This window comes from Lates calcarifer, linkage group LG18 (assembly GCF_001640805.2).
Source record: "Lates calcarifer isolate ASB-BC8 linkage group LG18, TLL_Latcal_v3, whole genome shotgun sequence".
NCBI lineage: Eukaryota > Metazoa > Chordata > Actinopteri > Centropomidae > Lates > Lates calcarifer.
Window position 1 is genome coordinate 15,458,355 of NC_066850.1, and position 20,321 is coordinate 15,478,675.

Consider the following 20,321-nt stretch of genomic DNA (forward strand, 5'->3'; position numbering starts at 1 on the left):
ATAAATCAATATATACAAGTGTGTTAACTACACACAGGAGGTGAGAATTACCTCTGTGCTGCATTAAAGTATCTGCATGAGAGTGAATGCAGGTGTGTATGTATTCGTGACTTGTAACTCACTCTGTGGTGGAGGGCGAAGAGCGCAGCGTGGCAACACTGCCTTGCCTGTTGTCATGCTGCAGTTTGGGTGAGGACGGTAGAGAGTCGGTCATCTCTTCCATCTCATCATGGGCCGACTGGGATTTGGTTTTCTTCTTGCTGAACGCCTGCTTGAAGGAGCTGCGTAACTGCAAGACAGAGAACACAAACACACGAGGGCAAAGACGTCAATATTGTCACCCACCAATCTCCTCAGTCACATCATGTCAGCGTCTAAGAGTGACATCTGGTGACATCACATCCTGACACATGAGGAAGTCACTCCGTGCTGTTTCCAAGCAATGGTCACGGTCTGGTTTAGGTAAAGAGCAAGGCCGTAAGTAGAAATGGAAATGACAGATGGAGACGGGGAGATCAGGCTTTTTAATGACCCTAGAAATCAGGGCTGAACAGGCAATCAAAATGAACAGGGCAGGAAGAGAAGAGGGAGGATCGAAGAGGAACTGGGGGGAAAGGGGAGGGTTGTTGTTTCCATGCCGACGTTTCCAGAAAAGGGAAAAAGTAGAGCTTGCTCTGAGAGGGGAAGAAGGAGGAACAAATACAGGAGCGAAGGAACAGGAGATGGGGGAATAACCACTGCAAACATACAGAAGACACTCTGGAAACCACTGACCTGAGCCGGGATGGAATCAGCCACCTGAAGATGCAGAACACACCCAGCGTTAAGCCACACAGACACACACTTCACCCGTCCACAGCAAACTCTCTGTTGATTAAAGCTAATTGCTGCAAATGTGTCGGTTTTACTGAGCACTTGTTTGACTTTGCTCTAAGGAAATGCAGTTCTTGCTGTTGCAAGGATGACGATAATGATGATGAGTGTTATTATGATTACATTCAGAGCATCCTAATCATCTTTTTATCTCCTGCTTATCTGAGAGACCCGTTTATCTCTAGAGTTGTGACACACATATGGTAAGCCACCACTTGAAAAAACCTGATTACTGCTTTTCAAAAATGCTTATTCACATGACAGGGAGACATATTTTGACTTGTAAAATAGCAGTAAACAAATTACAGTAAGCAGTTTTGCATAGTTAGTGTTTCCAAGTGGCAGTGAAAATGCTACATTCAATGTGTGATCCAGTCAATCTTTTACGAAGTAGTTTGTGTCTTTTTTCAGTGCTGATGACATATTACTTCAATCTATGTAAATAAATTAAACATTTCATTGCACTGCCTGGTTTATTCAGGAAATAATAAAATAATAAAAACGTATTATGTATTAATAATAACACCTTCCACAGTGAGCTCAGAGGTCAGACATCAACTTCTGGGAGGTAACCTTGAGTCCATGTTGTGCTTAAGGACACTTCAGCAGGTCAGATGCTTGCTGGTGCAAAGTCCCTGCCTTATTGAAGAGCAATCTACCTATTCATTATACTGTCCTTCTGCTGCTGCCCTAGAATGATCTGCTGATTTTCTGTTCTCTCTTCACTCACATCACACTACCCTCAGTTCAGCTCCTTCCTTGTCTCTACCCACGTGTGCACCAAGGCAAACTTTATGCAAATGAATAATTAATTGCTGCTTAAATAAGGGACTGATTTGTATTCATGAGCCTTGACTTGAATTTTTTTGGGGGGTTTCACTTAACATGACAGGCTAAGGTGTTACACTCTGTGGTGAACTTTTGGGCTGTTTGCATGCATTTCATTTCAAGGGCAGGCGTTTTGCATTGCAGCAGAGATTCCAAACTGGCTCTGGCTCTGTTCTGTTTGGCTGAGATGAAACTTCTAATATGTCATCTGTCTGACTCAGGGGGCTGCAGCAAATAAGCTCTCAGCCGGGGACACTGAGCTGCTATTGTGGAGTGAAGCAGGGAGCAGCAACATTGGAGAGAAGGGCAGAGGGAGGAGAGAGAGCTTTATGGTTGTGGATGTGCATTTTTAGACTTGATATGTGGGTATTTGTGGATGTATTCCTCACTAGAAGGGGAAACAGGAGACAGGTATTGCATTAAGCAAATGCCCTCTTTGGCTACATTTCAACCCTAAAGCAGGTACAAGTACATCAAGGACATCTGAGCAAACTGAGCCACCAAAGCAACAGTTTCTCTTTTCCATATTAGAGATACAAGTGAAAGTGTTAGTTTTAGACTGCTGTTTTACGCCTTCAAACTTGACATCCCGTTGAGGAATCGAAGGATTAAGAGCCCCTCTTAACAGTACTTTGACAGAAGATGTTGAAGCAGGTGAGAGTGTTTCTCTTCTGCCCAGACTTTCCTACTTGTCATAGTGATTCAGCGATTCAACAAACTCTCTTCTCCAACCTCTGGGCAACCACTGCACTGGTTTCAGTATCACTTCACTGTCTGTGACGTTAGTGGCCACTTTGCTTCTGAACTAATCTGCATGCTGTTGTCACTGGATATGAAATTCCAAGAGCATCTCAAACAGTAATTGCAGGGTAGTTGACTCCTCTGCTTGACCCTCTGTTAGTAGTCACCATTGGATGGTACCTTAGGCACTCAACTAATACCATCTCAGCTCTGTAACCTAGCAACAGTGACATGATGGTAAATTGTTATGAGGTGAACATAGTTTTGGGAGGACTGGGAGGAAGGACTGGATCTAAAAATCTAAGCTATAAAATGTATTGCCATTTTCTGTTATAGAAATAATACAGAGATGAAGTAGCAACAAACACCAGTCCCTCTGAGCTCATGCTTAGATCATTAAAGTACATTTGAACTATTACATGTTTCTTTCTATCTTACGAGGAACCATATACAGTGAACCATCAGGTGCACTGTATATGTTGATGAGTATTTCCTCCATATTTGGAGTTAACTTGAATTTGCAGCTTTTGCCTCACAGTGATGTCTACTTCTATATTTTTTTTTCCACCTACCCAGCTCTTCTTCTTCTTCTTTTTGTCTTCGGCATCCTTGCCCAGGCTGCCCATGCTGGAGTGACTGGCTGCGCTGTTGATACTGGACATACTTTCAGATGAGTGCTGCCGTCTGATCCGCAGGTCTGGAAATTACAGACAAACCCTTTCTTAGTGCACTGGAAACTGAGGTCGATGTAATTTTCTCTTTAATGTTCAGCTACGCTGGGCTCAGCTTGGCTTGAATAAGCAGCCACAAGGAGGTTTGATACTTGAAAAGGTCATTTCACAAAACTGATGACACATCAGAATCAGGTTGTTTCCATGACTAATCAAGGCTTTCCAAAACCGGACCTATACAGCATAAACTTCAAGTATCAGGGGCTCAATTCCCTCTGGGGCCAATCAGGCTAAAAATGCATCCACCCATGAAACAGTGAGGCATTTGGGCCCCGCTCAAAACAAAACATCAAATGATTTGAGGAAGTCTGGTCCAGTGTCCCCTGCTGGTTCCTACATTACCTTTGTGGAGGTGGTCCGGGCCATTGAGAGCCACCTGGATGGCCGTCTGGGCATCTGTGTTCTGGGTCTTCAGCATCTCTATTGTCTCCCGCAACTCAGCCAACTCAGACTCCTGGAGTTAGAGAGAGACAGAAAGAGAAGGAGAGAGAAAGAGAAGAGAAATAGGTGGTGATGTTTTTAGCACAGTGATTCAGGAGTTATTGAGATGAACACAGAATTTCTTTTGGGAGTGGATATAATCTTTGTATTCTACATAAAGCAGATGGAACCAGCTCAGAGCTGATGACCAGAACAGGTTATTTTTAAAAAGGATGACACACCAAATCTGTTGGAATGAATACATTAGCTTCGTCACTGGGAACAAATTCTTAAATTTGGCATTGACATGGTTTTCAGTGGGAGGGATTGAGAGGCAAGAAGTAAGGGATGGTATTTTGAAGAAGATAGGAGTCTTACAGTGGATTTGCCCCAAAGCCAGCACCACCTGCTTAGAATAGAAAAAAGCTCTCCTCTCTGTCGAACCAACACGATCTGATAAAGGGAGTCTCATATTCTGCCTTTCCCGAAAACCCACTGAGGGCTGCAGATAGGGTTTCCACTTTAATTAAAAGTTGGGCCGGCCTTGTTTGACAAAGACATCCCACCAGATCCCAGTCTGCTTTAATTTATAGAGGATTAAAAAGCTGCCAGGGCTCATCAGCACACTGTGTGTATGTGTGTGGGTGTGTGAACAGAGGGAGGCATTCATAATTTGTGGTAGGGATATATCTTTGAACATATTGCTACTGCTGTGTGATGAGTGTTTCAGCACCATTCAAGCTCCTCTAAAAGCTCCTCTCTGTCAAAAAGTCAACTTGTAAGAAAAGAGAGGTGGCAGCAGATAAATGCTGGATGATGTTTGCAGAATACAAAAATGGGTTTTTGGGCTGTATATTTCAAGAATATACTGAACCCTTCCAGTGCAAAACTGGACACTTTTACCTGTCTGTGATGCAGAAAGGTTTGAAAGTTTAAGCAATTCAAACAACTTTGGTTAAGGTTAGGAATAAACTTGTGCAGGCAACAACTAAAACCTGTGAGAATGAAAGCTTCAGTAGAAAACCTTTCACGAGTCAGGAAGTGAACCTTAAAAATTGATAAAAATTATCCATTAATCCATGACTGCTGACCTCCACATTGGAGGAGGACCCTACCTGTTTCAAATCATTTCTTCTCCCCATAATCCCTTGGTCGTGGAGTTCAAACACAGTATATTTCACATTCAGGACTAAGCTCTTGTACCTTTTGTTCAGCGGTCATGGTGAGGCTCTGCAGGCGGCAGGTCATGTTACTCAGGCTCTTTTCAAAGGCTGCCACCAGGTGAGCCTGCGGACACAGAGAGACAAAAATACAGTCTTCAGCTGCTTCAGAAGTGTAGTGTAACACTGGGCTGTGGGCACAGGAGTCAGGACATTTCTCAGATCAGGATATTTTTAGCCTCTGGAAAAGAGTTTTTAAAATGAGGCTACAAGCACAGATATCAGCAGAAATAAATTTTAATCATTGCAAGTTTCCAACAGGCATTCTAGTCAAACTCTATTTAATGGTATAACATGAAAATGTAAAATACTGTGCTTTATTCTCTCTGGAATATCAAAACGTAACCACTTAACATTTAAAAGTGCCCCAAAGATCAGTTTGGACTCTTTCCCACTGTGACGCTGTGACTAACCCGAACCCTGTTAAAATGTTTTCTAAACAAAAATTATCACCCACCTATGTGTGAATCAATATTCAAAATGAATAATTAAAAAAAAGTCCTCACATGAAGAAAAAGTCTATACAGAGAATTAATAAGTTGGTCTGCTGGTTGCTGACGATAGCTTTGAAGTGAGTTTTCACTTGAGCCAAAGAGGACCATGGACCAAACGAGACTTGGCGTGCAAAGTTTGCCCACAGGCTTGAAGACTCTTACTGAGCCCTCCTATGCCTCATAAAGAACAACTGCTGGGATATCTAGCCTTTCACTTTGAGTCAGCCTCAGATTTCAAGGGCAAGTTCACACCAAGCATGTTCAAAATGGTTTATTTGAACATGGAGTTTGTTAGGAGTGTTTCATATGACTTCATATTTCATATGGCTTGACTGTTTCATCTTTCTGCTTTGAATTAACTGTCTTGTATTTGAGCCTTACTCTGGACTAATACCAACAAGAAAACACACAGAACTGAGGGAAAGATGTTGCTATAACAGAGGCACACAGATCAGAGAAAGGCTGCCCCCCTGACTTCATCAGTCACCTGAAGATGCAGCGGCATCATGCCATCTGCTCCGCTGAACCTGTGGTTTGTGTAGGTGTGTGACTGGATTTGTTTGAGTTCTGAGTCTGTACTTGCGTATAAAATGTGTGTGTGTGTGTGTGTGTACTGCAAGCTCATCCTCCCATCCTTAGTGAGAGACCCTGAGACACCTGTCACGCCTGGTGTGTCACACAGTGGTGGGCAGCATGCCCAGACAGATCAGACAATCTTTGCTCTGCACAAGCACAAGCACACACACACACACACATAAATTTGTATTATTGTACTATTGAGGACTTTCATTTACTAAATTTAAAAGCATTTGATACCAAATGTGCAATCTAAGCCTAAAATGAGAGAAAATGAGAAAATTCCCCATCTTTCGATCCAGGTGAGGACTTTAGGAGCTTGTAACTGTAGAAATCAACACACACGCAGTAACACCCTGTGCTGCCTCTTCTCCTCTGTGTTCCTGGCTGAATCAGCGAAGGTCTTGACCTTTAGAAATGCCAACTGTTCCAACACATCTCTCCAACGCCACATCTCTTTCCAACTCCACCTGTGCGCTCTGACTCAACACCCCTCTGGCCCACCTGTCCGCCCTGAAGGAGGCACTGATCAGATTCTAACGTGTCCCATGGCTGAACCATCTGTGCTGGCCACAATTGGCCGCTAAACACCCATTTTTCTGACCCGTGTCCTGATCTTGAGGTCTGGGGTAAAGGTTGATGGTGGGCCAAACCAGACAGCTAGACGAGGAGAAGTCAGCCCTGCTTGATGCCTGCTAAAGATGTGGTTGACATCTCAAGGGCGTTATGTGTCGGGAGAAGACAAATGACGCACAGTCTTGACTACAGCCAGCACAGACTGCTGGACTACATCCCTTAAAAACTACAGCAAGAAGGGGAGGGGAAGATAATGAAAACCCAAATGAGAGAGGAGGAGAAGAAAAGCAAGAGCAGGGAGTGATGGGGAAGGTGAACCCCTTTCTAAACTGAGCAGGAAGACAGAAAAGGAAAGGCAGGAAGGTCAGAGTGACACAGTGAAGGGTGAGTAGAAAGAGGAAGGAGATTGAGGGGGGAGGAGGGGGCCCTTTAAGAACTCTTAAGCCTGATTTAACATCAGCCAAGGCAGGAAAACTGATCCCCTTCACAGACTGAAAGAAAAAAAAAACAAATTCCAATTCTTCAGCAGTTTGGCAGCATTTGTGCTGGTTTTGCTAATTCTGCTCCATTTTGACCAAACAAAACCGAAAACAAATATGAATTAATTAAGACAGTGCCAGGGGAGTGTACCTAATCCAACACAACAGCAGCAACAAATATGTTTTCAATGTAGAAGTCATTTATATGAGATCATGCATGGTGACTGAGGATGTTGACACACTCTTAATAGTTTATTTAAGACCCAAATTCAATTTCCTGAACAGAAAAAGATAATGATAATTATGTATGCAGTGGCATAACAAATGAGACGAGATCAAGATAAGATGACCTCAATCACTGCACAGTTCCTGTAGTTCTCTCATGAGACTGGAGATGAAAAGAAAACGCACGTAGCCACTGGAGGTTAACATGTGAACACATGAGACTGTTCCGGAAATCTTTTTCCCTCAAAACTCCCCCCTCCTCTTATCTTAAAGTAGACATTCTGACATCATCATAACTCCAGTTTTGGTGATTTTCATGGTTGAAATAGTTAAAGGATTATATCAAATATGCATTAAGTTGAAGTTACAGCCAAATGGAAATGACCTTTTATTATACTGACCATAGAGTTTATCCAATATGGAAAAAAATGGCAAAGAAATCAGTAGTGCATGACATCACTTTAAGGAAGTAAGTTGTCCTAAAATACTGTTTCAAAATGACTTTTTTAAAATGACATTTTGAAAATAGCACTTTTACACACAGCCTGTATGTGTGTAAATGTGTGTGTATATAAAGTAAGTCCATGTGCATTGAAAAGTATTTGTTAAGTGCAAGTGTGTTTCAGGGTACTACTTTCACTGTGAGTTTAAATTTGCAATGATCTGCCTATTTGTAAGGTTTATGTATGTAAATGTGTATGTATATCTGCATGTGTGAGAGTGTGTGCAGGAATAAAAGTGATTAACTGACATCTCTGGCGTGTCATACACACACACCAGTGTCTGGTTTTGGACCATGGGTGGAGGAACATGTGAGGGCTGCTCAGGCTGACATTTCCATAGAGTCACACTCCCCACTGAGAGGATAAGATGAGCTTATAGCACCAACAACCCACCATGCTGTCATGTTGTGTCACAATGCTGAAATCCCACTAAAGTGGGAGTTATAAATCACATATGGGTTTCTGTTGTGAGAGTTTGCATATAGCTTGGCATAGTAAGGCACATTGACCCTGTTATAGTTAGGCCAGTCGGTGTGGAAAACAGATATGATGAGACACTTAAGTCTTTTATTCAGACTGTGCCTTTAAATATATTTCTTTTTTAAATTATTTTGATACACAAACCATAAAAAACATAAGCTATGGTAATATCAGTCATAGAATACAGTATGTCATCAATGATTTGGCCGTTGCAGAATTGAAATAGTTCTTATCTATCCAACCTTTGATCAGCTTTGGAATGTTTTTGTGCTTCTAAATGCAGTGTTAGTGTCTCTCATCTTACTAACTATCCCTAAGGGCAGCTTGTGGCCTAATGATAGTAATTCTGCCAGTAGCTTTTGAAACCAGCGAGTATCACTTACTTTACATGATGAAGCTGCACACTTTAACTGTTCTATAACCATATTAAACTGTAAGAATTCTGTGTTTACAACATTTTAAAACAATTATGCATAAAATGTGGGTGAAAACTACAGCTGACAAACAGCTAAAGGATTTGATGGTGGAGTCCACTTGTGTGTTGTCATGCAAAGACTTGACACCAGTGACTTGTTGTGTGTTTGACTTGTGTCTGCTTCAATGTAAGGCTCTAAAGTGGCTTCACTCCTGAGGTGGCAACATGGGTTATAAAGCCTGAAAATGTACCACACTGTTCAGTAAAGGCAACACTGAGCAAACTATCCCACCAATCTCTGTATCACAAACACACACTTGTGTTGTGATGTTCAGCAAGTTACTTAGAAATGTAGTCAGTTACGTATTTAATCAGAATAAGAAAATTTGATTATATTACTTTACTAATTCCTGCAACTAGAATGTTTTAAATATGTGTGAACTGTTTTGTCTTGACTGAGAAAAGTCTCACTCCACTACTGATAAAAAACATTATGGCCAGAGAACATGAATGTGGTGGTGGATTATTCCTAACCAAAACATAAACCAAAACTTCTGTCTTCTTTTCGTTTGTCCTTACATAACTCCTCTATAAAGTTATGTCTTCCTCTTGCATTCGTCAAGTCTGCCTGCAGTTTAGCCTTCAGTTTCAGCTCTGTACAACTTTGTGATCAAAGCGTCGGACCGAAGCGTCTGCCTCCACGCTTGATCAGGCGCTTGGCATTGAGAGTGGTGGTGGTGGTGGTGGTGGTGGGGGGCTGAGCCGAGTCAGACGACGGAGTTTGTCGATCTATGTGAATCTCAGCACAAAGACAGCTTCGTCTGGGGGTTGGAGGTCTCTGTATCTCACTCTGTTTCACCCACGCATGACGCACTCCAGTCTACATTCACTTATCCTCATCTCCCTGTTTTCTTTCTGCGCCCGTCTATCTCTATTTGATTCTGTCTGCTTGGTTGAATTTGAGAGAGGCTCCTGTTTTCGTTGAAACCCCACCGGCAGAGACAAAAGCAAAGAGACAGTCCTCGCTGTACGGTAGATACACAAACACACTCAAGAAAACATCCCATCTAGGGACAAGAACACAAAAACACACACACACCAACAAAATCAAACAAGCAAAAGCCTAAATACACACACAGAAGCTTCAAACACGGAGAAAAGGAATTAGTGGGCGTCTTAAAGATTTATATTCCTTCCAGAACTTTAATAGGCAACGCTTCCCACAAAGGCTCTCTGACAGCAGGTTATCATGCAAATGAGCCGGCTGTTTTGACGGCATCTTTTGAAGTAAACAAACTCACATTGGCAGCCAGCTGAGACGTCAGGGTCGCCACCTTCTCCTGAGAGGCGTCCAGCTCCCGACGCAGCTTTCTGATTTGCTGTTTGGGGGAGAAAAAACAGGTAAATATATGGTTAATGCTCCTGAAAAACATACATACAGAAAATAAGACTTATTGTAATGCAAAAAAGATGTTGAACTTGCAACTCCCTCGTTGATATTTTTGATATAAAAACTTTTCAGATACATGGTAATACTGTGTAAAAAGACACTGGGGTGAAGTGCGAACATAAAGTGTCGGGGATTACCGTGGAATTTTGGACTGTTTGGCCCTTGATTGAAAAGAGAAGAGTACATATTAACACTATGTTGCATGCCTCCATCAAACAGCATGTACTGATGTGGCTGGAGAGACAGAGGTTTTCACAAGCCACAGCACTGGTCTTCTCATGGTTAGACTTTGAGCAGCAAAGCAAGAGCTACAGGTAAGTATTCAAATAGTATTTGCAAATACCTTGTATTGTGTCTTATATCATAAGCAAAATGCCAGATGTGTCAGTTTACCAAGTGGACAATACAAGTACAAGAAGCAATGGATGATCACGAGAAACTGTATGGTGTCTTTTGCACACAAGATTTTTACGCTTAATCCCAAATTGCTGTCAGTGTAATAATTTTTGCACTGATGTTTATGCAAAATCCACATCTGATATCAGTATGAATTGGCAGTAATGTTAACGAGACATTTGCACAGATATTGATAGTGACAAAGGACATATTTCCTTCTTGTTTCCAACACATTTTGTTGACATTTTTGATGATCAGATTTAGATTTTGACTCAGCTGAGAACTGTCAAAAAAATACCAGTCAAGTCCTTTTTTATTATTGCTGCATGACTTTTGTTTCTCGGCGTCAATGGCAGCAGTATTTAGTCAAGTTGCTGCTGTGCCAACATTACAACAAATGTCTCATGTAAATGATGAAAAATGTGTAGATCACTTGCCTCAGGACCCAAAAGTAGTTTTTGAGGGAAAATAAACCAAATTGTGAATCACTTTTTGCGCTGCATAGTGACTGAGAAGGCTGTCCTAAAATGCCAAACTCCACCCATCTGGCAGGATAAATACAAACACTGTAATGTATTTGCCATTACTGTTTGATCCAAACTTGAGCTTAAAGCACTATTAAACAAGAACAGAGAAAAGGAAATCGAATAAAAAAACAAACAAAACCAAAAACATAAAGCTGGAAAATCAAAGAAGAATCAGTGATAAACTGTTGAATGAAGTCAAACAAAAAGAGCCAAAGGACAGGGCATGCATTAGATATGTATAGTATAGTGTAAGTTTTTGTAATGAGTAAATCATAAAAGCTATATAGCACATTAGGGATGTGTGGTTATTTATGGTCGAGAAGAAATAAATGCAGAAGATTTACTAATAATAAAAAGCAATGCAACATAGGGTTAAACTGCTTTATTGTAGAACTTGATATCACTTTATCCACCATCACTTTACTTTGTTTTTGGTTTAAAATGATTATCATTGTAAGTCCATGTGGCTTTAACTTAACCTGAACAAATATCACTGTTTGTGCTTTGATTGACACACACAGACCATCTCTGACTTCAGATGCAGTGCAATAGAGAGACACAAACGTAAAGGCATACAGACACAAACAACCAGCAGTTGCAAAAACATGCATGTGACATGGAGACTGCTGGAGTTCCACACAGAGCAAAAATCAAATCCGCTAAGTGAAAAGCTTTGAGGTGCCCAGAGGAAGGCACTTAACCCCCTACCCCCACCCACGGTACAGCCACTGAGCAGCTTCAGAGTGTACATTTCTGTAACTCTAGGAACACATAGAAAGCAGAGAGGTGCTAAAAGGAAGCATGCATGCAGACAGACAGATGGACACAATGTTACCCATCCTTACCTCTGAGTGTGCCTTCTCCTCTGTCTGTAAGAGAGAAGCGAACACAGTTTAGAAACATTAGAATATTAGCTCTGTGTGATGTGTTTAATCAAGTGCCTTTTAAAAATGAATTAGAATATACACCATGAGAAGAATTTCAATGCCACAGATGAGAAGAAATTATGAAATGGCTAACACAGAGACGAGAAGAATTAAATCAAACTTTAATTAAGGGAGATTAAAAAAGTAAAAAAAAAAATTATCACTGGCGGTGAAGTGGAAATCAGACAGAAAACAAAATGGAAAGTGGTTTATGATAACCACAAAACAAAGAAATGAATTTGACTGGAGGGAAAACTGTAAACAAAACTATCTCTGTCTTTATTCAGGCCTGTCCTCTGCAACCTGCAAGTGCAATTGGAAACAGGCGGAGGCGGGTGGTAATCGATTCTTCTCCCTAAAACTAATCTGCCGCCTCAGTGAACGTGACGACTGGAGAGCTGCCTGTGCTATTAGAAACCCAACACTTGTCCAGAGTCTTATCTGCCAAAGTTACTTTGGAAGCATGCAACTATGGAAAGATATTTTTTTTTGCTCTTACAAAAACACAAGGGACAAGACTGAAATACTGGAAGCGAGTGCATGTGGGATTTAATGCTACACTGCATCACTGGAAAGAGTTGAAGGATTTGATGTTAGTCTATGTTGTCCCATTTAAAGCATTAGGATGACCTCAGCCTTAAAACTGCAGCTGTTTTAGATCAGAGATTGAATTTTAGTCCAAAATTTGCCTTCCTTTCTGACAGACATCGAGCTTTTTATGTACTGTATGCTTGAAGATGTTCACAAGCTAGTTGTGAACTTTATCATTTGGTGCTGAGCAGGTAGCATACAGTGGGTTTATCAGAGCTTTGTCCCTGAAAACAGTGTCTCTGGAAATAACTCAACCACATCACAAATGTTGCAGGCTGGAAAACCAAAACCACGATGAGCAACTCCTTTCACATTACATACAGTAATCTGATATATTGTTAATATAAAAATGTTGGATGGAGCAGCTTTAACAATGACTTTACATAGTGATTTACTGGTTTCAGATGTACAGTACCTGACTGTAACTCTAATGCTGAGGAGCTGCAAATTTAGGAAGAAAAGTTGTCCAGCTACTTACCGCAGAATACAGTGAAGACGTGCTAGAGACCAGAGACAATGAAGAGCCATGGACTGTAAGCATAGAGAGAGTAATGAGTGACGAGCAAGGTTTGGTAAAATATATCATAGTAAAAACTGGTGTAAATAACAAGGGGCAATAGTACAAATAAATGAATATGTGACCATACAATATTCTACCCTGACCTTGAGGAAGTTCTGATTTTAATTTCTTCTTACTGCACTTGATAGTTATGGTAACTCATTCAGATGACGTTAGCTTTGAGCAGTTATAAGGAGGCAGAAAACATGATGTGCCCATTGAAAAGCTGACCTCTATATGGATGCAATCACAGCCTCTTAAATCACCCACAAAAACATCAGAACAGAACGAGCCATCAGCCAAGCCACTCGCAGTATGAACACACAGTGAGAGCTCATTAAACCTGGTATTAAAGCACTTGATGACTTGGGTGAATGTGGCTCTTAAATTATTTCTAATGGCTTACTAACAGTAAGGTTTCATTTCTGTGGGTCATTTTTGGAAAACAGTTAATTTAAACAGTGTGTTTAAGAGTGTGTCCCACCTTCATCGGTGCTGTCCCTGAAGGAGCCAGAGCGGCTGATGGCCCGTGGTCGTTCCTCCAAGGAGGTTGCGCTGCCACCCAGTGGGTGACCCTCTCCATACAGGTCAAAGGAGTCCTGGGCAGGGATGCTGTTGGAGCGGCTCATGCTGCTGCTGCCTGGTGGCAGGTTATACTGGCTAATGTTAGTGGGGCTCACTGTATGGAAGAAAACATATGCCAAGATCAGTGCCAATAAATTATAATTTCCCCATTTGTAAAATGTAATAAACAGGTGATAAATCATAGATGTGCAAATGTGCTAAGATTTTAGTAGACTTTAAGATATTTTTGATTTATGCATGAAATAATTATTATTTATTTGTACAGTTCACTACAGTACAGTTCATTTTCATGGCCATGTATCCACTGTCATGTTTATTTTCACATTTTATATTTTTGACACACATAAACATTTAAAATCAAGCTTGTTGAAAACACTGATTAAACAATTCAGAGTCATGAAACTAAGAAATCAGAACTTCCTTTCTTACTTAAAGTGATTTTTACTATTTAATATATTTGTGGTGTACTTTAAATGGCCTCAGATTAATAAAAATAACGTTATATTCACACTGCCAAGTAAAATCAGTGAGAGCAAATACAGAAGCTAGATCCACACTGCTGTGTGCACACTATACCTGAGCTATCTACTCTAGATATGCTACAATTAGTGTTTATCACTATAGACTCACGCAGGTTGGAGTAGTGGTATTTTCCAGTGGTGGTGCAGGAGGCTCCTGGAGGAGACAGCGGGGACTGGCTACCTGTGTCCTGAAGACCTCCTGTTGAATGGGACCTCAACCACTCCTTCCCTTCCTCATGGGATGTCTGCCGGGAGGATGGAGGGTACCTGAAACCCCCAAGGAAAGTGTAAACTCAAAGCAAACATGGCTGCCATCAGCAAACAACTGTCACACAGAGATATATGGAAGTACAAGTAGTGAATTTTGTGGTGATGAAATGTGTGTGTGAATGCAGAGCTAATAATAGTGGCATGTGAGCAGATTGCCAAAAACATGCAGCCATACCACACAGACATTCACGCATGTATCTACATACACTCAGTCATATACTATATGACCATACACACGTACTCCTCTGGCTCAAAGCTGCCAAACACACACACATTCATCTTTTCGCTCTCCAGCTCCAGAATGGCTTAGCAGCAGGAAGCCCTTATCGCACACATGACAATCGGCCATATTTAATCCTCTGAGGATGATAATTGAGTTTGCACTCATCCCTTTTCAGCGGCGTCTTCCTTCCAATGACCCCATTACTACACTTGTCACATCTGACCCTGCTCCCCACGCCTACGCTTCATATTCTCTCCACCAGGGATTGGATGTCTAAGAGTGTGTTGAATGGTGTTACACAGCAACATTTGTCCCTCACTGGATTTGAAATGGAACAGACTGAAACATCCAAGGGTTGGTCTTGGACTCAGTATACTCAGTGCTTACAAAATGCTCATAAACAGGACCAACATGCTTATTTATTTCACTAAAGGGGTAATTATTAGTCTAAGCTCCACTTGAAGGAAATCTAAAGATCAGGCAAAAGAAGTGTCATGGTCTTGGTTTGAGATGTGAACAGATGGTTGTAAAACTTTGTGGTCAGAGGAAGGAAACACTACAGTCTGTACTGAATATCACTTCTAACAGACATAAAGTGAAGTAGAGGATCAGATGCTTTTAAGCACAACAAAGTAAGAGCACCAAATGCCATCAAAATGAAAGAATGGTTTGAAACCAGCATGCCCCATCCAACCTCTCTGCGGCAGTAATGTATAATTGGCTAGAGAGGCTGTTCCCTGCAGAGGTTGTGCCACTGTGATGAATGGGTTATGGTACTTCTGTCTCTCTCCCTTTCGTCCCAGCTAAATTCAAAATATACATTTGACTTACCCCCCTTGGCTAACAGAGCAAATGTTATCAGGAGGTTTAGGCCATTTTAGGGAGCTGAGGAAGAACTGCTCTGTCATAGTGGCAGTGTTTGCTGCATTTCTAGCAGTGCATGAGATGAGAACAGGGTGACAGTGCAGACAGAGGAGCAGACATGCAAACAGACAAACACACTCCTGCCTGATCATCTGGTGCAGCATTCACACTGCATTAGAATTTTTCACCTCAATTAAAAATCTATAATCTAATTCGGACCCTAGGATCTCTGGCACAAAAAGATCTTGAGCTATCATCACTCTTGTGCCACTGTTTTTTTGTTGAGGTAAAGTAGGTAAATAAATGAAAAATTGTGACTTTGTTGGGGTTTGTGAAGATGCCTAAAAATGTCAAAAACTACTACTGGTTAAGGTGACCAAAACATGTTGGAGCATTTAAGAGATCAGGTAAGAATATATATTCTATTTCTTTTCTACAGTAATACATTGCATAGTGCATTCTGCAGAAAATCTTAACCAACAGCTTCTCTGATTTGTGCAGAAATTTGGTCCTGAGGTCTTAACACTGCATAAAATAATTTATAGATCAGGCCTGTTTATTTCAAGTATACTTTAAACTTTAAGCTTACTATTTCCACGATTTGTTCAATTACCTTAAGCTAACGCAAACTATTTCAACTGTTTATCCATTACTAATTATTCTTAACATTTAACATATTTCAGCTAACTTTTTGAATGGTTTTTAATGCTATTTCAACCAATCATCCTCATCCATCATTTTTAGCTAATTCCTCACTTCAACATTTCTGCTTGCTTGTTTGTTAGTTATATCTTAGTGTTATAGCTGACTCGACATCAGGATATGTGTTTTATATAAACTGCTATTCCTATTTTTTTAATACTATTAGATGATAGATAGATAGATAAAGATAGAGTTTCTCCACAGTCTTTCAACATGCCCTCAATCAAGAAGCTTCATGCAGAATTACACTTTGGGGTAAAGACACCCCTGGTTGGGAATCATTACTGTAGACGCCACACCATGCCACACATACAACATGAAAGATCTGGTAAACTTGGTATTTGGTATACATGCAAATGTATGTGTATGATCTATGTGAATGAGCAAAAGAACAACAGTTGCGAATGAGATCTGGCTGCAGATGTGTTGTACCTCAGTCCCTTTTTGGGAAGCGTGTTTCTGTCAAGAGGCATGCTGTTAAAACACAAATGATGAGTGAATTAGATGAACACCAGAAAACATTTGTTTTTGTGGTCGCTGACAAAAAAAGACTGGTCACATTTTACAAACTTGACTTTTGATGCACACATACACATTCAGTATGTAAACGGATGTACGCTATGGAGAAAACATTTAAGATGTTATGCATCACAGTACAACAGACAACAAATATAAACACAATATTTAAATCAATTGTTTCATTTTGGAGACATACAACTGAACTAATGAGGGAAAATAAACTGGTGCCCTGTTTCTATCCTCTGTGATGTACTGCATGCACAATGTGTGGACAAAACAATGGAAACACCCTAATAAAGACCTCTCATGGGAATGAGTGTCTGAAGTGATCTCAATCTATTGTGGTACTTTTTCTGGCATGGCTGCGGGGCCATGAGTAATACTGTCTTACAATATCTTACAGCTGATTACTTTTATGATGCTTCCATCCACACTAATTTAAGATTGCTACCTGGTCAATACAATAGACTAACTGGTAAAATATTGGCAGGTGGCTGAATCGTGAAAAGGTTAAACTATCAATAATATACTGTAATACTGTCTGCTGCACATCTGTCCTGACTAAACTGAACTATACCTAATATGTACCCAGATACTGTATTCATATATTTTTTAAATATATTCTTGAAAATACAAAAACTGTGCTGAACTGAGCTGTGCTGGAGGAATGATTTTTTTTTTTTTTGAATTATCATTATTACTGTTATTATTTAGGTTTACTCTGCAGTGTATGTCTATATCTTAGGGTAGGGAGATATACTTTTTGTCTCTGTTCTCAAATGAAACAATGAATACGATTCAGCCCAATCGTATTTCCTGTTACTCACCCCTCAGACAGGGTGGACTTGACACTGCCGGTTCGTGTAACCTTTGGCCCGTGGTGGCCCAGGGGCAGATCAATGGACTCAGAGCTGGTGTGCAGACTGGTCATGCTTTGGCAGCTCAGTGTGTCCTTGCTGCCAGCTGACGAGCTACAGGCAGGCCAGGGCCGAGCGTTGGAGGGCAGGGAGAGGCCAGAGGCCGGGCTGGAGGCCGGGGAGTCAGTGCACAAGTCTGGGGTTTTACCGTACAGTGGGCTGCTGCCACCACTCAGGCCGCCAGCGCTGCCCAGGCTCCCTGTGCCAGAGGAGGGCGAGTCCAGACTGGCCTGCCTTGCCAGCGTGCCGTGGGGGCTGCCCAGTATTGAGGGGCACTTGCCAGAGTCGGGCGTGCCCGGAGAGCTGGCCTTGCTGCTGGCTTTGGTGCCAAACAATCTGGGGGTAGAGAGGTGGGTGCAGTCATTCAGAAATGCTCAAAGGACAAGTGATGAGCATCTGCAAGATCCATACTGGAAAATGAAGGACTTTGGTATACTTTGGGGTTGAAAGATTACATTGAGGTTATCCCACAGGTCTGCTGTATATTCTATATGAAACTGTAGTTCTGCATTTGTCAGCACGAAGACACAAATATACAAGGATCAGTGTAGTAGAGAGAAAACAGCAACTAAAACATTCCCACATCTTTATTCTAACACCAACTTTAAACTGCAGATGAAATACTGAGCGGGCTTCCCAACACATTTATCCCCCGCAGCAACCTCCACCTCATTTCAGCTGTGGACTCTCAGTAATTTACATCGACACATCTGCTTTCACAGCTTTGCCCATTTCAACCCTGTGACTTGAAATAACCTAATCTGTTAGGCCACTCAACCCTGTTTGCCTCCCACATATGCTCAGACAGCCTGCTACTCTGCTTGTGCCTGTCCCAGTCTGTCATCACAATCACACAAAATATATAGATGAGACCCTCTCTCTCTTGAAGAAAAAAAAAAAAAAGCTTGAAGACATGCAGATGAAACGGATCGGCTTGACAAATCGGATGGGACGGATGTTTGGACACGCCCGCCGAATGCATGCTTCTAATGACTCAGGGATTGGTGTGCCTGTCTCCTGTCTGTTCTGATCAAGACTGCTGAGCTGGATTTGCTTGAGTTGAATGAAAAGCCATTAGACCTTCATCTTCAGGGTAAAGATATGTTGCATCTGCAGAGGCTTATCACCTACTGTACACCGGGGAACAATCTATGTAATGGCACCTCTTGGCCGTGCAGCCAAGTAAACTCACTCAATCAATTTTTCTATGTAGGCACTAAACTATGATTTATTGAGCGTCTCATATTCAGAAGATCTAAAATTGATATACGTGAAGTGTTTTTTAGGCCATGGTATACCTTTACCACTGCTGATGACATCATCAATAAATGCATCTATCTGTTACAGCAGTCTGGGGAACAGCCTGCATCAGGAAAACATCACTGAGCACCAAAAACATCAGTTCATCATCATGAATAAAAACCTCCTTAAATTGTAATTCTGAAATAGTTGATGACATCATCTGAATCTTTTTAAAATAAGACTAGAACTTATATTGCTCCTAAAGGCATGCTTGCTGTACTGTAAAAAAAACATCACTTAATGCTAATAATCAAGAGACTGAAAAAGAATGTGGTGAAATGTTTGATTCACGTAGAAACACACATGGTGAGAGACAAAGACAGAATGAAAGCAGTTGGCATGCTTTGTGTGTCTGACCTGCGGAAGGTAGGAGAGGCAATATCAGGGTACTTGGAGCCTGGCTGCCTGAGGCCTGACTGGCTTGTTGAAGTGGAAGTGGGGCTGGACTTGGGGGATGTGGATAATCCTGCTGCTGGGTCTTGGTCTGATACTGCCACTTTCTCCTTGTCTGTCTGGTTTATTGTGATGGGACTGGAGCGATCTGAACCCACTTTTCCGTCCCTGCGCTTGGCGCCCGTTTGTGTCACTGCCCCACCAGCCGACTTGCCACTGACATTTGAGTCGATGCTGCTGGAGCTGGAGCGATGCCCGCTGCGCCCTGCTGCCACCCCACTGGAGGATTTGGCCGGTCTGGGTAGAGAGCGGTACTGCAGGGTCACTTTGGAGCCTCCGCAGCTGAGCAGAATGCCGTCATCCTGGGGCTGTGAGCCATCCAGGCTGGTCTTCCGCACACCGCCGATACCAGTGCCTTTGCCGAGGGCAGCTGAGGATTTGGGCGCCTTGCCCAGGGTGGCTGAGCCGCTGGCGAGCGTTGCACCACTAGAGGTGATTAGGGTGCCAGTGGGACCTGGGATCTTCTTGTATCCAAACGAGCCTGTGGTGGGTGGGCGTGCAATGCCAGAGGGAGGTTTCTTGCCTTCGTCTCCACTGCTCTTCCCAGCATCAGAGGGTGAGCGCTGGATGCCAGCTGAGCTCTTGGAAGGTGCCTTGCCCTTCTCTGAGGCCTTAGCATCATCAGTTTTGCCTGTCAATTTTCATAAACACTTATTAGCACAAATACAAAAACATTACTCTCAGCAGATTTTTGGCACAGCACCTGTGATGCCACACAGCAGGAAAAACCAAATTAGTGTAAATTCTGGCCAACAGCCAGAGGTTTAGTTTATCACAGCTCAGCTGCATTGAAAACCAATACTTATCTGCAACAAAGCTGCTAAACTTGCTGCGTGGGCTCAAAATTTTTGAGCAACTGCAAGGCCTTTAACACAGGTGTCAGTGAAAAGAACCTTCAAATACCTTTTAACTTATGACTTCTTCCAAAACACTGGAAAAGAAAAGTACTCATAAA

General features: G+C 41.8%; 1 protein-coding gene across 11 annotated transcripts in view; it reads right to left on the bottom strand.

Annotated features, from left to right (window-relative positions):
- Positions 1–20,321, bottom strand: part of nav3 (neuron navigator 3) — a 194,515-nt gene that overhangs the window by 21,237 nt on the left and 152,957 nt on the right. For 8 of the 11 annotated variants that reach the window (XR_001963294.2, XR_001963293.1, XM_051077602.1 and 5 more), the window contains 14 exons: positions 19,271–19,997; positions 17,522–17,947; positions 16,608–16,649; positions 14,226–14,383; positions 13,495–13,689; positions 12,930–12,982; positions 11,780–11,803; positions 10,149–10,172; positions 9,863–9,940; positions 4,797–4,880; positions 3,516–3,627; positions 3,015–3,139; positions 775–798; positions 123–289 (listed from right to left, as the gene is read on the bottom strand). Coding sequence is in view for 9 of the 11 variants with exons in the window: in XM_051077602.1 (XP_050933559.1) it covers positions 123–289; positions 775–798; positions 3,015–3,139; positions 3,516–3,627; positions 4,797–4,880; positions 9,863–9,940; positions 10,149–10,172; positions 11,780–11,803; positions 12,930–12,982; positions 13,495–13,689; positions 14,226–14,383; positions 16,608–16,649; positions 17,522–17,947; positions 19,271–19,997 (2,239 nt within the window). In the remaining 2 variants the exon portion in view is untranslated. The remainder of the gene's footprint in view (positions 1–122; positions 290–774; positions 799–3,014; positions 3,140–3,515; positions 3,628–4,796; positions 4,881–9,862; positions 9,941–10,148; positions 10,173–11,779; positions 11,804–12,929; positions 12,983–13,494; positions 13,690–14,225; positions 14,384–16,607; positions 16,650–17,521; positions 17,948–19,270; positions 19,998–20,321) is intronic. The other 3 variants (XM_018697073.1, XM_018697068.1, XM_018697071.1) reach the window with 2 other exon arrangements.